Source organism: Nycticebus coucang, chromosome 19 (assembly GCF_027406575.1).
Source record: "Nycticebus coucang isolate mNycCou1 chromosome 19, mNycCou1.pri, whole genome shotgun sequence".
In the NCBI taxonomy this organism is placed as follows: Eukaryota; Metazoa; Chordata; class Mammalia; order Primates; family Lorisidae; genus Nycticebus; species Nycticebus coucang.
This window is the reverse complement of record NC_069798.1, coordinates 52,626,066-52,642,600: the sequence shown is the minus strand read 5'-3', so window position 1 is coordinate 52,642,600 and position 16,535 is coordinate 52,626,066. Positions and strand designations below refer to the sequence as shown.

At 36.1% G+C, this 16,535-nt stretch overlaps 1 protein-coding gene across 5 annotated transcripts in view; it reads left to right on the top strand.

Annotated features, from left to right (window-relative positions):
- TXNL1 (thioredoxin like 1) overlaps positions 1-14,335 on the top strand; it is a 43,076-nt gene extending 28,741 nt beyond the window's left edge. The window contains exons 7-10 of one of the 5 annotated variants that reach the window (XM_053571245.1): positions 5,635-5,739; positions 11,540-11,726; positions 12,333-12,375; positions 14,102-14,335. In XM_053571245.1, the coding sequence (XP_053427220.1) occupies positions 5,635-5,739; positions 11,540-11,726; positions 12,333-12,375; positions 14,102-14,105 (339 nt within the window). In that variant the 3' untranslated portion in view covers positions 14,106-14,335. The other 4 variants (XM_053571246.1, XM_053571248.1, XM_053571244.1 and 1 more) reach the window with 4 other exon arrangements.
- The last annotated feature ends 2,200 nt before the right edge of the window (positions 14,336-16,535 follow it).

Below are 16,535 nucleotides of genomic sequence, written 5' to 3'. Positions count from 1 at the left end.
TAAAATGACCTAAGATATATCTGAATATTAAATATACCTGAGGTAATTTTAAGTGATAAATGTTAACTTTAAAGTGTCACTCATAAAAGTCTGGTGATTTTTTTTAGCAGTTGCTAATTGCTTTCAGAAATTTTTTTTTTTTTTCCGGTTTTTGTCCGGGCTGGGTTTGAACCCGCCACCTCCACCATATGGGGCCGGCGTCCTACTCCTTTGAGCCACAGGCGCCGCCCGGGAATTTTAATATTGAAATTCAGCATTTACTTCTTCCCAGTTGTCCCCATTGCTTCAGAGGAGGGAGTTGGAATGTTGGAAAAGAATAGCAGAATCCCTAGAGCAAGGAAGTAGGAACCAGTACACAATCACTGTGAAGAAGTCATGCCAAGCTCATTCTTTGTTTAATGGAATGATTCTGTTTTTGTAAATTAGAAGAATACTGTAGTATGTGTTCATTTTAGGTTGTTTTTAATGGAGTTTACAGAATATACTTTACAGTAATGTAAAGAATTATAATCAAGTTGAGTTTTAAGTATTTGATGTATCCTACCCAAACAAAATTAAAGGAAATGGTTATATTAAACTTAGACACTGGTTGTCAAATATTTTTCTGCTCTTTCTCATGTTTGTAATGTATTCTGTTCAATTAACAACTCCTTATTTAGTGATGGGAAGGAAGGTTTTTGCTTATTGGAAAAAATCCTTTTAACTCAGAGATCCTAATTGTAATTTCTGTCCTTAGGAATTACCAAAGATACTTTATCTTGTGATAGCCTCAAGCCGTTATCTACCATGTCCTTTATTAATGAAAAGTTGACGCTGGCATGATGGCTCACGCCTGTAATCCTAGCACTCTGGGAGGATGAGATGGGTGGATTGCCTGAGCTCAGGACTTCCAGACCAGTCTGAGCAAAAGCAAGACCCCCTTTCTACTAAAAATAGAAAAACTGAGGCAAGAGTTTGAGGTTTCTGTGAGCTATGACGCCACAGCACTCTATCCAGGGTGGCAGCTTGAGATTCTGTCTCAAAAAAAAAAAAAAAAAAACAATAAAAAACAAAAAAATTTAATCATTGACACACAGGGTATACCTTCTACTTTTTTGTGTGTGTAAGAGTCTGATCCAAGCAAGCAGATGAATTTTTATTTTTTTTGAGACATAGAGTCTCACTATATCACCCTCAGTAGAGTGCTGAGGCATCACAGCTGACAGTAACCTCAATCGACCACATCCTAGGCCACAAATCTAACCTCAGCAAATTTAAAAAAATAGGAATTATTGCTTACATCTTCTCAGACCATCATGGAATAATAGTTGAACTCAATAACAACAGGAATCTGCATACCCACACAAAAACATGGAAGCTAAATAACTTTATGCTGAAGGATAGGTGGGTTATAGACGAGATTAAGGAGGAAATCACCAAATTTTTGGAACAAAACAACAATCAAGACACGAATTATCACAACCTCTGGGATATTGCAAAGACAGTCTTAAGAGGGAAATTGATAGCACTGCAAGCCTTCCTCAAGAAAATGGAAAGAGACGAAGTTAATAACTTAATGGGACATCTCAAGCACCTGGACAAGGAAGAACATTCCAACCCCAAACCCAGCAGAAGAAAAGAAATAACCAAAATCAGAGCAGAATTAAATGAAATTAAAAGCAAAAGAATTATACAACAGATCAATAAATCCAAAAGTTGGTTTTTTGAAAAGATGAATAAAATAGATAAACAGTTGGCCAACCTAACCAGGAAAAAAAACAGTAAAATCTCTAATTTCATCAATCAGAAATGGTAAAGATGAAATAACAACAGACCCCTCAGAAATTCAAAAAATCCTTAACTAATATTACAAGAAACTTTACTCTCAAAAATATGAAAATGTGAAAGAAATCGATTAATACTTGGAAGTATGCCACCTACCAAAACTTAGCCAGAACAAAGTGGAAATGTTGAACAGGCCTATATCAAGTTCTGAAATAGCATCAACTATATAAAATCTTCCTAAAAAGAAAAGCCCAGGACCACCTGGCTTTACGGCAAAATTCTGCCAAACCTTTAAAGAAGAACTAGTACCTATACTACTAAACCTCTTCCAAAATATAGACAAAGAAGGAATACTATCCAACACATTCTATGAAGCAAACATCACCTTGATCCCCAAACCAGGGAAAGACCCAACAAGAAAAGAAAATTATAGACCAATATCACTAATGAATATTGATGCAAAAATACTCAATAAGATCCTAACAAACAGAATCCAAAAACACATCAAAAAAATTATACACCACGACCAAGTGGGATTTATCCCTGGGTCTCAAGGCTGGTTCAATGTACGTAAATCTATAAATGTAATTTAGCACATAAACTAAAAAATAAAGACCATATGATTCTCTCAATTTATGCAGAACAAGCTTTTGATAATATCCAGCATCCCTTCATGATCAGAACACTTAAGAAAATTGGTATAGAAGGGACATTTCTCAAACTAATAGAGGCCATGTACAGCAAACCCACAGCCAATATCGTATTGAATGGAGTTAAATTGAAATCATTTCCACTTAGATCAGGAACCAGGCAAGGTTGCCCATTGTCCCCATTGCTCTTTAACATTGTAATGGAAGTTTTAGCCATTGCAATTAGGGAAGAAAAGGCGATCAAGGGTATTCACAAAGGGTCAGAGGAGATCAAACTTTCACTCTTCACAGATGATATGTTGTATACCTGGAAAACACTAGGGATTCTACTGCAAAACTTTTATAAGTGATGAAGGAATATAGCAATGTCTCAGGCTACAAAATACAACACCCATAAATCTGCAGCCTTTATATATACCAACAATAACCAAGCCGAAAAAACAGTCAAGGACTCTATTCCTTTCATAGTAGCACCAAAGAAGATGAAATATTTGGGAGTATACCTAGCAAAGGATGTGAAAGATCTCTATAAAGAGAAGTATGAAACTTTAAGAAAAGAAATAGCTGAAGATGTTAACAGATGGAAAAACATACCATGCTCATGGCTGGGAAGAATCAACATTGTTAAAATGTCTATACTACACAAAGCAATATATAATTTTAATGCAATTCCTATTAAAGCTCCATTGTCATATTTTAAAGATCTTGAAAAAAATAATGCTTTGTTTTATATGGAATCAGAAAAAACCTGGAATAGTCAAAACATTACTCAGCAATAAAAACACAGCAGGAGGAATCACGCTACCAGACCTGAGACTGTACTATAAATCGATAGTGATCAAAACAGCATGGTACTGGCACAAAAACAGAGAAGTAAATGTCTGGAACAGAATAGAGAGCCAAGAGATGAACCCAGCTACTTACCGTTATTTGGTCTTTGACAAGCCAATTAAAAACATTCAGTGGGGAAAAGATTCCTTATTTAACAAATGGTGCTGGGTGAACTAGCTGGCAACCTGTAGAAGACTGAAACTGGACCCACACCTTTCACCATTAACTAAGATAGATTCTCCCTGGATAAAAGATTTAAACTTAGGACATGAAACTATAAAATACTTGAAGAAAGTGCAGGGAAAACTCTTGAAGGAATCAGCCTGGGTAAATATTTTATGAGGAGGACTCCCTAGGCAATTGAAGCAGTATCAAAAATACATTACTTGGACCTGATCAAACTAAAAGCTTCTGCACAGCCAAGAATATAGTAAAGCAAGCAGACAGCCCTCAGAATGGGAGAAAATATTTGCGGGTTATACCTCCGATAAAGGTCTAATAACCAGAATCCACAGAGAACTCAAACGTATTAGCAAGAAAAGAACACGTGATCCCATCTCAGGCTGGGCAAGGGACTTGAAGAGAAACTTCTCTAAAGAAGACAGACCCACGATCTACAAGCACATGAAAAAAAGCTCATCATCCTTAATCATCAGAGAAATACAAATCAAAACGACTTTGAGATATCACCTAACCCCAGTAAGAGTAGCCCACATAACAAAATCCCAAAACTAGAGATATTTGCATGGATGTAGAGGAAAGGGCACACTTCTACACTGCTGTTGGGAATGTACACTAATACGTTCCTTCTGGAAGGATATTTGGAGAACGCTTAGAGATCTAAAAATAGACCTGCCATCCGATCCTATAATTCCTTTACTAGGTATATACCCAGAAGACCAAAAATCACAATATAACAAAGACATCTGTAGCAGAATGTTTATTGCAGCCCAATTCATAATTGCTAAGTCATGGAAGAAGCCCAAGTGCCCATCGACCCACGAATGGACTAGCAAATTGTGGTACATGTATACCATGGAATATTATGTAGCCTTAAAGAAAGATGGAGACTTTACCTCTTTCATGTTTACATGGATGGAGCTGGAACATATTCTTAGCAAAGTATCTCAGGAATGGAAGAAAAAGTATCCAATGTACTCAGCCCTACTATGAAGCTAATTTATAGCTTACGCATGAAGGCTATAACCCAACTATAGCACAAGAATATGGGGAAAGGGCCAAGGGAAGGTGGAGGGAGGATAGAGGTGGGGCCACACCTACCCTGCATCTTAGAATGGGTACAGGTGAAACTTACTAAATGCAGAATGCAAATGTCTACATACAATAACTAACAAAATGCCATGAAGGCTATGTTGAACAGTTTGATGAGAATATTTCAGATTGTATATGAAACCAGCACATTGTACCCCTTGATTGCACTAATGTACACAGCTATGATTTAACAATAAAAAAAAAAGAAAAAAAAAAAGGAAAGAAATGCAACAAATTTTAAAAGTCTACTTTATTGAAAAAGGATCTATGAATAAAAGCTTCTATCTATCTTTTAACATGCTGAGAGGAATTTCTAAATAGACAGTATAGTGTCAAGCTTAAAATAATATGGAGGACATAGTATATTTTAAGAGCTGATTTCCAGTACTGTTTTTTCTTTTAATATTCTAGGAAATAGAATGAATGCTGCATGTATATGAGAAATAATATAACTGCAGGCTCAGTGCCCGTAGCACAGCCTTGGCTACGGTCTGGTTACATGCACCGAAGCTGTTGGTTTCTAACCCGCCTGGGCCAGCTAAACAACAATGACAACTGCAACAAAAAAATAGCCGGGTGTCGTAGTGGGCGCCTATAGTCCCAGCTACTTGGGAAGCTGAGGCAAGAGAATCTCTTAAGCCCAAGAGTTTGGGGTTGCTGTGAGCTGTGACGCTACAGCACTCTACTGAGGGTAACAAAGTGAGACTCTGTCTCAAAAAAAGAAAAGAAAAGAAATAATACAACTGCAGAGATTTACCTTGATGAACAAATTTTAGTAAAATTTCCAAGAGCAATCTAGACAGATTCATTGTAATATTGAATGTCCTACACTTTTGGCATTCTTTGTAAATAATTTAATTATGACTCCTCCATACCAAACTAAGTTATCATGAATTTGTATATATGGCTGTCTTGCCATGACATCACTGGAGAAGGTGAGAACTTTAGAGCAAATAGAATTAAGTTCAATAGGAGTACCAATTTAAATGTTATAGAATTTAGATTAATCCTTATAGTGTAGAGTATTATTATCAATAATCTAATGAAATTGATTAAATTTAAAGCATTCTTGAAAAAAGGATTGTAATTATTTACATGCAATTTTGTTTTTTGGTAGGTATTTGTTCAGTCCAATCAAGGTGAAGAAGAAACAACAAGAATTTCGTATTTTACTTTTATTGGGACTCCAGTCCAGGCAACAAATATGAATGACTTCAAACGAGTAAGTTTGTTTAAATGATATTAGGGAACGTAAAAATAAAATTTTGAGGGAATAATTATACATACTTTAATTAGTCACACTTTTTAACCATAAAGATCAAAAATCCTATCATGGTGTGGAATTTTATAAGGTTAAACTAGAACAGTAAGTTCTAATCACATTTTAAGACACCCAGCTATAAAAGCAGTCTAATACAAAATGCTAAGTCTTAACTGATAACGTTTAATGAATGATAAGAGAATAAAAATATCAATTTGATTATGGAAAGTTGTTAGGAATGATGGAAAAGCAGGAATAGGTTACATCATTTTTTGCAAAGAGTAGTGAAGTTTTAAGAACTTTGACAATGCTAAGATTTTATCATTGTTTCTGGTTAAAACATTTAAAAAGACTCGAACAATTTTATTAAAAAAGAATGGATTCATTTTGTACGCTGAAAGAATGTATTTCCTCAGCAAGTAATTTTATAGTGACCAGGAGAGTTGCCTTATACTTTTATACATTGTGTATCCGTGTGTTGGGGAGGGTGTATAATTTTTTTTTTAAAGGCCACTATCCTAAGGTTTGTAAAGAGTTTGTAGGATACATGAGACCTTTAGGAATGAGGACTAATCCCTTTCATACATCACTGGAACAACTTCTAATTGGGAAAAGTTCCCTAGGATGACTACTCACTATACAACTACAGATCATAGATGTGTCAACTGGCGGCATCAGCACTGAGCCTCTGTTGGGTATACACGGTTTAAATGTGTGGCAGCACAGAAGATATATGTATCGCAGTGTTCCCAGTGGTTGCATCTGGCAGGCAGTCTAGGACTTGAGAGAATTGTTGAGAGAGAATTTCCCTGGGGTAACCAATTACTCCAGGGAGAGGCGCCCAGCAGACCCATGTTTGGGGAGTTGGAGATGTGGAAAAATTTGAGAAGGCTGTTCTTTCTGGTGGTATCTACAGGTCTAATTTGAATTCAATTACAGAAAAATGTATTAAATTGTGTAATAATGAATGATCTTATAAAATTGTATGTCTTTACAAAGTTGAGTACCTAACAGTAGATGTAGCGATGTAGCAGTAGATGCTATGTAGAAAATACTATTTTCTATGTAGAAAATACTATTTTCTACATAGCATAGTTTTGAGAGCTCAAGGAATAATTATGTACTCAACACCTGTCATGTCTTGATGTTTCACTTATGTATAATGACAGGTCAGAAGAAGCAGAGATTAAACATCTACATTTTTATGATGCAAAATATGTTTACTGCAAAAATGTGTGAGCAACAGACATTTTGGCTGCCTGCTTTGCCCATTTGTATTAAATGTCATTGGACTTGGCTTGAACTGTTCTTTATGTTCTTTCATAAAATCTATTATTCCCTCGTACCACTAATTTGGCTTTAGTTTTCCTTTTTCTCACCTAAGCTTATGCTATTTGATTATTTTTTTCTTTTCTGTATGTAACTACCATTCTAGTTTGTATATTTTCTTACCGGCCTGCCATTTTGTTATAGATTTTCTAATTTGCAGTATTATTTGTGCCTCTAAGTGTCTGTCTCCTTCTCCTTGTCTTTAACATCTCTTCACACCCCTCTTAGCCTCCCTAGTCATTTCTCTTTATTGACTGTTAAATTACCCTTTGTGGCTCAAGGAGTAGGGCACTGGCCCCATATGCTGGAGGTGATGGGTTCAAACCCAGGCCCAGCCAAAAAAAAAAAAAAAAAGCTGTCTTCAGGATAGCAAAGGTGTTAGATTTTTCTTGCTTGAGAGTATTTGTGTTTGTTTTGTAAAACTGTGTGTTCACTGCTTTTTGCCTTATTTAGATGTATGACTGGAGAGCAGTATTTCTCAAATTTTTTTTTGCAGAACCTGTTCATACTACAAAATTTGAGGACCAAAAAGAACTTTTATTTATGGGTTGTGTTTTATCTAATACTTATTATATTAAAACTGGGGAATATAAAATACTTATTTATAAATAATGAATGCACATGTTAATACAAATAATATTTTAGAATTGAAAATAAGCATTTTTCCAAAAGAAAAACCCCAAATTATTGAGGAGTACTGTTTTACAATTCTATGAATTTACTTACTGTTAACCTGACAGTCCTTATTCTCCTTACCTGCATTTAATCAGCTATGATAGACCTCTGGAAAACGCGCCCGTACACTCGTGCTCTCACACAAGTTAAAAAGGCACCTAACAGTTTATCATTGTTAGGAAAATAGCTTTGACTTCCCAGACTCCCTGAGAGAATAATTTGAATACTATAATAGACTCCCTTATTGGTGTTCTGGGCTACTTTGCACTTTGGTTTTAATGTTCGATAAATTTTAATTGGATGAGTGACTTTCTTAGGTGTATTAATATTACATTACGTTACCTTGGAATATTTCTGAATGAGATTTGTTACGTAATTATTGTTTTGTAGGTTTTTTTTTCAAAAGTGAGCTAGTATTTCATTATTTTTATATGATGCAAAGCATCATTTCAACATAGTAAAAACAATTAGAATACACATTTAACTGAAAGTGGCCAGTTTAGTCCTGTGTAGATAGAGTTTATTAAAACTTACAAATGAGTTTTTGGCTCTGTGCCTGTTGCACAGTGGTTACGGCGCCAAGGCAGCTTCGAGCCCGGCCCAGCTAAACAACAGTGATAACTGCAACAAAAAAATAGCTAGGTGTTGTGGCAGGCGCCTGTAGTCCCAGCTACTTGGGAGGCTGAGGCAAGAGAATGGCTTAAGCTCAAGAGTTTGAGGTTGCTGTGAGCTGTGATGCCAAGGCAGTCTACGGAGGGCAACATAGTGACACTCTATCTCCAAAAAAAAAGAAAGAAAAGAAAAGAAACAAACTTACAAATGAGTTTTTGATTGAAGGGAATAAAAGATGTGTGGGATGGTATGCTTTCCCCTATAGTACCTATGCTGGTGTGGTAATTCCTCCTTATCTTCAGGGACTATATTCCTAAATTCCCAGTGGATGCCTGAAATGGTATATAGTACCAAACCCTATATGTACTGTTTTTTTTTCCTGGGCAGAGAGTCCCCAGGTTGGGGTTAGTTCAGCTGTACTGGGTGCATAATTGCTGTGTATTCACTGTAATTAATTAAGTGTTGTTCTCTCTTACGTTACCTTCAGTTTACAGGGTTTATCATGATGTAGCCCCATTGTAAGTTCAGGATCATCTGTCCATACTCGCCCCTGACAAAGCTTAATTTATAAATTAGTCACAGTAAGAGATTCGCAACAATAAAAACCAGTAACAAAAACAATGACGACAGTATACTGTAATAAAAGTTATGTGAATATGGTGTCTCTTTCCCCTACTCTCTTCCCCTTGCTCTCAGAATATCTTACAGTGCTGTACTGCTTCTGACACTGTAGATAAGGGAGGACTGAGTAGCACCGAGTTTCTGCTGATAGCAAGCTTATATTCCAGGGCAGTGTTTTTTAATCTTTTATTTATTTATTTATTTATTTGGTAGAGACAGAGTCTCACTTTATTGCCCTCTGTAGAGTGCCATGGCGTCACGCTCACAGCAACCTCCAGTTCCTGGGCTTAGGCGATTCTTTTGCCTCAGCCACCCGAATAGCTGGGTCTACAGGTGCCCACCACATTGCCCGGCTATTTTTTTGTTGTTGTTGCAGTTCCAGGTTTGAACCCACCACCCTTGGTATATGGGGCTGGTGCCTTACTCACTGAGCCACAGGCACCCCCCAGAATTCCTTTTTTTTTTTTTTTTTGCAGTTTTTGGCCAGGGCTGGATTTGAACCCAGCACCTCAGGCATATGGGCCTGCGCCCTACTCCTTTGAGCCATAGGCGCCACCCTCAACCTTATTTTTTTTTTTTATCTCACGACACACTTGAACCTTAATTAAACTTCTGTGCCACACTTAAATTATGCTGATCAAAAAAAAAGTAAAAGAAAAGAATATACTTACTGTGCTTTGAACTTCTTTTGAAAACAGTTTAATTAATGATCTTTAAAAATTTTCACGATACACCTAAGATCCTCTCAAGGCACACCAGTTGAAAATCATTGTTCTAGGATAATGGACAGACATCTGGAAAGTTAATCAAAATTAAAGCTTAGTTCAAGGGTCTTTTCCTCCATAAAATATTCTCATACTTTCCTAGCCCAGTGATACTTTCTTCTGCCCAATAATGACTGGGAAAGTGAGAATATTTTATGGAGAAAGAGGGCCTTGGGCTAAGTTTTGAGAGTAGAATTTAGACAAAGGAAAAGACAGCGATGGGTATTCTAGGAAGAAAGGAAAAGTAGGGACTTTGCCAGGAAAGTGGGAAGGTGCAGGATTCATTCAAAGACAAGTTACATGTGGTGCTTCTTTCCCTTTACTTGTTTGAGCAGTCTGCGTTTAAAAGTGGTTATACAGGCCAGGCATGTTGGCTCATGCCTGTAATCCTAGCACTCTGGGAGGCCAAGGTGGGTGATTGCCTGAACTCAGGAGTTCAAGACCAGCCTGAGCAAAGGTCGAGACCCCCATCTGTAAAAATAGCTGGAAGTTGTGGCCATCGCCTGTAATCCTGGCACTTGAGGAGGCCAAGGTGGGTGGATTGCTTGAGCTTAGGAGTTTGAGACTAGCCTGAGCAATAACAAAACTGTCTCTACTAAAATTAGAAAAAATTAGCTGAGCATTATGGCAGGTGCCTATAGTTCCATCTACTCGGAGGCTGAGGCAGGAGGAGCTCTGGAGCCCAAGTGATTTGAGGTTGCTGTGAGCTGTGACACCAGGGCACTCTACCAGGGTAGCAGAATGGATTCTGCCCCCCCCCCCCAAATTAAAAAAAAGTGATTATATATAGTAATTAGAATTTAAAATTGATTTAAAGTAGATTTGGTGTATAATTTTATAGGCACAAGGAAGAACATTTTGATGACTTTTGTATAGTGAAGAGAGCTCTGTGAAATGTTTTTTTTTTTTTTTGAGACAGAGTCTCACTTTATTACCCTCAGTAGAGTGCCATGGCATCACACAGTTCACAGCAACCTCCAGCTCCTGGGCTTAAGCGATTCTCTTGCCTCAGCCTCCTGAGTAGCTGGGACTACAGGCGCCCGCCACAACGCCCGGCTACTATGAAATGTTTTAATGAGTGATAAGGTAGATTAAATGTTTAGGATTTTCAGTTTATAATTTTATGTTCTGTGAGTTGTTTCTAGATAATTTTAGTTTTCAGACTGTTACTGACCTTATGTCACTAAGATGACAGAAGTTAAGGTAATGCTGTTGAATCTCGAATGTGAATAGAAATCTTAGAACCACCTTGCATGCTATTACAACTTTATAAGGTTATACTTTTAAGATTTGATAGACTGGAACATGCCCTCCACTTGTCTGTTTTTGGCTCTTACAGAATCATGCACAGATTTTGGCTATTTGTTGTAAAGAGATTTCTTTATGTTGCAGCATGAAAAGCTTGCTGTCTTAATTGGAAGTAGATTTTTTTGCTAAACGCTCTTTAGATGGATCACTTAATTTTAATACCAAAGTATTAAAATGTAAGTGTATAAAAATGAGAATTGTAGGGGCTTCTGCTTCTTAGGGAATGAGGCGCATGTGAAAACAGAACGGATTTTTTTCACTGTATTAAAAATAGACTTTTCTAAACTGGCCATTCACCATATCAGCTATGTTTGTAACATTTCTGTCTGTTTATTTTTCAGCTTTTTTAATCCAACTCAAATGAGCTAAAAACAGAAGATATTTTAAAATGAAGTAATGTAAAGGTTGACATTGTCTCACTCTACCCCCTCCTTGCTTCTCTGCTCATCTAGCACCTGGCTGCTCTCACCCTTCCCATGTTCTCGCCATTGTGGGGGCAAGATTTCTCCAGCTTCTGTCATCTGGATCAGCCTTCCTGTTACCTAGATTTCCTCAACCACCTCTTCAGATCTCATCCTAGTCATGTTTCTCCATTGGCCTTTGGTTTTGTTTTGGTTTTTGTTTTGGGCTTGCAGCTAGGTACTTTAATTCATTACCATACCATGTTGCTCACCAGACCTTCTGTTATTTTTTTTTTACTTTCTAAGGTTTCATATTTAATTTTGCACTACATTTTGAGAAGTAATATTGCAGTAAAACTTAAATTGTTATAAATGCTTTCAGATCTAACCAGTTGTTGGATAATATTTTAATCCATTCTAAAGTTAAAATTTAATTTTTTAGGAACTATAGAATCATTTTGGAGAGTAAATACAAAGTTTCATCAAGTTCTTTTATATTAGTGTTAATATATTGGTTTGTTTTAGTTGAGGGGTGTGGGTTTTCTTTTTTCATTGGAGCATTAGCTCCAAATTCTTTTTGAAGATTGATTGTGGGCGTGTCCTCAGCTTTTGCCTACCCAAGTGAGCTCAAGGCCAGTTGAAGGACTTATGGACTGAACGCAAGGCTTGGTTAAAATATTAAAATAGAACATCGATGGACTCTACTGAATATCTTGGACACCTAATTTTGATGTACCTAGATTTTTATTTGTCTGAGGTGTAATATAAAGACTTAACAATGAATAAAAGACTTATGTTGGGGTGAGAATCCATATCGGAATGCTGAATTTCTTCTTTTTTACAGAAAATACATATTGGCAAGTTGAGAGTTATCAACCTGTGAAACAGTATGCAGATTTGTGTCTTCTGTATCACATCTGCTTAAATTTTAATAGTTTTTGTTTCCTTTTGTGTAATCTAATAACTTTGTGTTTTGTGTTTACCAAGTAACACAGTGATCAATTAATGCTTTCGGTGTTCATCAGCTTAAATCCATTCGTGATACAAAATAGTGCCACCTCTGCTTCCTTCTAGTGGTTCCTAAACCTGGATTTTCCTACTCTTAATCTTTCTGGTTTGTTGGGATTCTCACACGGTATCTGTGGACCAGAGGGACCACTTTAAAGTAATGAAAGTGGTTTTTCTTAGGCTGGGGAAAAAAGCATTTCTCGCATTGTGTGATTGGGGATTCAGTGTGAGGAGTTTTTAAAACATCTCACGAAAGACACTGACCCAGCTGTGTATGATGATCTTTATGACTTTTGCTTGGTACTTTTAAGAAAGAATCAATTTAAAATAGGCAAAGAAAATTGTATTTATAAATTTACATAGAAATATTTTTCTATAAAAACAGACATTCAGTATCTTGCAAGTAGCTTTCTTTAGAGAATTTCTGCTATGAGAATAAATTATTTAATGATGAACTTTAAGTATGAAGTAAATTACTCAATTAGAACATAGTTTTAAAACCCTCCCATAGAGAATTTATTTTCTAGAATTGTTGGTGGAAAAGTTTATTCTTTACGTTTGGAAAAGTTTATTCTTTACATTTTTTATGCTATCTCATATATAGCAACCAGGAAATTAAAAAAAAACCTCTAATGGACGATTTTTTCTAATTATTTACAGAAATAAGATGTACTCTTTACTCTTTTTACAGAAAATTAAAAAAAAAACCTCTAATAGAGGATTTTTCTTTTTTTTTTTTTGAGACAGAGCCTCAAGCTGTCGCCTTGGGTAGAGTGCCATGGCATCACAGCTCACAGCAACCTCCAACTCCTGGGCTCAAGCGATTTTCCTGCCTCCGTCTCCCAAGTAGCTGGGACTACAGGCACCCACCACAATGCCTGGCTGTTTTTTGCTTGCAGCCATCATTGTTGTTTGGCTGGCCTGGGCTGGATTCAAACCTGCCAGCTCAGGTATATGTGGCTGGCATCTTAGCTGCTTGAGCCACAGGTGCCGAGCCAGATTTTTCTAATTATTTACAGAAATAAGATGTACTCTTTGCTCTTTTTACTCTGTAGTACATTTATAGCAACCAGAGGTTTTTTTTTTTTTTTTTTTTTTTAAAGAAACCAGAAAAATGTAGTCATTTTTAATGTTTTCATCGCATGTCTTCATTTTGAGGGAAAAGTCTGGAATCCTTATTTTGGGCATGAAACATGAGTTTAGCATACCTTCTAATTCCAGATCATTTTGTGATCGATGTTTGATTTCTAATTGTCTAAAAACAGTATGCCAAATATGTTTTACTCATATAGCATCATCTTTCTTATTAACTTCTCTAAACTGTCAACCTGGTTTTGAAAAATTGCATTACATTTTCTTTAAATAGTATGGGAACCCAAAAATAGCCTGCATGTGTTTTATTTTTAATTTCTTGCCTCTGGGAGGGGATGGGAAGTGGGGGTCACAGTTTGCTTCACCAGTGAAAAAACACTGCATGCCAGAAAAGTTTCAAGTATGAAAATTAGTGCCAGGTTTTTAAACTGATGACCATATTAGAAGTTTTACAAATGACCCATGTTTTTAAATCAATAAGATGTATATATAAAGTTATTTTTGTTTTTCTAGGTAGTTGGCAAAAAAGGAGAAAGCCACTAAGGCACAAAGACACTGGACGACCATGTTGCAGTCACGCCTACAGCTCCTGGATAGTTGCTCGATTCTCGCCAGAGACTGTCAGTGTTTCGTTCATGGCCATTACCAATAAATCATTGCTTTTGTTCAGATGGTATCTCTAGTGTTTCTATTGTAATCTTGAGACATGCAGTTGTAAATAAAAGTCACTACTTTTGCCAAGCTTAATCTTTGTCATTCTAAGTAAGATTTTTTTATAACATTTATTTGAAAATTGGTCAGCTACTGATTTTAGAAGAGATTGAAGTGTCTGGTAGCATAGTGATTGAAAGCCAGTTTCTCTGTTTTGAAGAGCAACCTATTTTAGGGAGTTAAGGAATGCGTGCGTACATATACACAGAACAAGTGATTTTGATGAATGGACTTGGAACAGCTAACCATGTTTAAATGAGTACTAACTCACATTTTTATCAAAGGACATTTAGATATCTGAGCTATAGAAATTACTCAGATTCTAAACTATAGAATGAGATTTAACTACTACTACTTAAAACTTAGATAATAGATTTATAGATTCTTTCTCAAGATTTTAATCTCTCAGATGAACTTTAAAATTTGAGTCAGACATTTTTATGAATAGAGGAATGTGGAAATCAGATAGTTGGGAAGAATACAGCACAATAAATTCACAAAATAATAGGAATTACTGTCCTTAATCAAGTATTTATTAATCTGAATTACCAAAATATGTGTAAATATATGGAGAATGTGATTTAAGGTTGAAAATGAGTTGGCCAAATTTATATGTTTAAAAGGTCTTTCACAAAAGGTTTGGTAAAAGAAAACATCTGTTCTTTGTTACTTTTTTGAACTTAAAATTATAATCTAGAAAGTATTGGGGGTAGATTTTTAAAAAGTTCTGAGTATTTTTAAAATTCAGTATTTTAAAAGAGTACCTAATGCTATAACATTGTGATTCGGTTAATATACCCGAGGGCATTCTTGTCTAGGAACACAGTAGAGATGCCATTTGCCTTTGGGAGATCAATGTATCTATACATGTTTATGAAAAAATTATGGAGAAGTTTTAGTGTTGCAGTAGTCACTTTCTGAAATCCAACTGTCAATAGATAATGTTTAGTTCATTTGTATGTGAGCACATTAACTGGTCTGTGGTGATGTCTGTATGTTATGTATTTCACAGTTGTGCTGCCTTGGGTCAAGTGGAGGGAGAAGGGCAAAAAAATAAAAGTTTATAATGCTCCGTATATAGACCATCTCAGATTAATTATGTCTGAAATTAAGGATAAGATTAAGGGTCTTGTTTTACACTTTTGTACAGTTAACCTTTTTGAGTAATTGTTAAAGTGCCTCATCTTAAGTATAACTGACCTCATCCTATTTATACTTGACAGTTTGAAAACCCAATGAAAGTAATTTCATGTTTGTAAAGGATTGGGCATCAGATTTATATTGTTTATGTGACTTTTCTATAACTCACTTGGTTGCAATATACAAACATTCCATAATTATTCAATTTGTAAATAGTAAAAAATGAATGTTTATAGGTAACTGTAACATGTTTCACTTATGGGAAGTTTTACTATTATAAATAAATATGCATAATTGACATTATTTAAAATATCAAGCTGAAATGCTGATGTTTTCTCCTAAAACAGTATGTATATATAACACCGAATTTTCCAGATGAATAAGAGCATTTGAAAAAATGTAAACGTAGTTATTTTAACTGAAGCCATCAGTTAGCTAGTGCTTTTTAGAAAACTATTATGCTCATTGTTTATTCTGTCATATGGGGCAAAAAACAGTCTTTCCTGTGATTTGCATATCTGATGAGAAACAGCAGTTAATACCTATTCGTACAGAAACAGCATCCTAGTACAAAGTCTGTCAGCTTAAGGCTGAAGGCAAGTATAGCACAGGATCCTGTGCTTTTATGCCCAAGGTAGGCCTTTTTCAGCCCTTTTGCCAACAGGCCTCAAATTGATTGTCCCTGATGTGAATATTGTGTTTGAGGCAGCCCCTTGATCTGTTAGTGTTCGATTGTGTCTGCCGCCCTGTCTCCGTGTGTGAGGATGTGTATAATGTGCTTTGCAGTGTTCACAGGTACGCTTTAATGTGTGCTTGGCCTCTGCATGTTATTTATGGCTGCCATTAATATATCTGATATGGGAGGCCTTTTTACCTCAAATAGTTCAGATCTATCCTTGTCCTCCTTAATGTCTAAAAAAAAAAAAAAATTTTTTTTTTTTTTTTTTTGCAACAGAGTTTCACTTTGTTGCCCTCAGTAGAGTGCTATGGTGTCACAGCTCACAGCAACCTCAAACTCTTGTGCTCAAGTGATTCTCTTGCCTTAGCCTCCCAAGTAGCTGGGACTATAGGCACCCGCCCCAGTGCCTGGCTATTT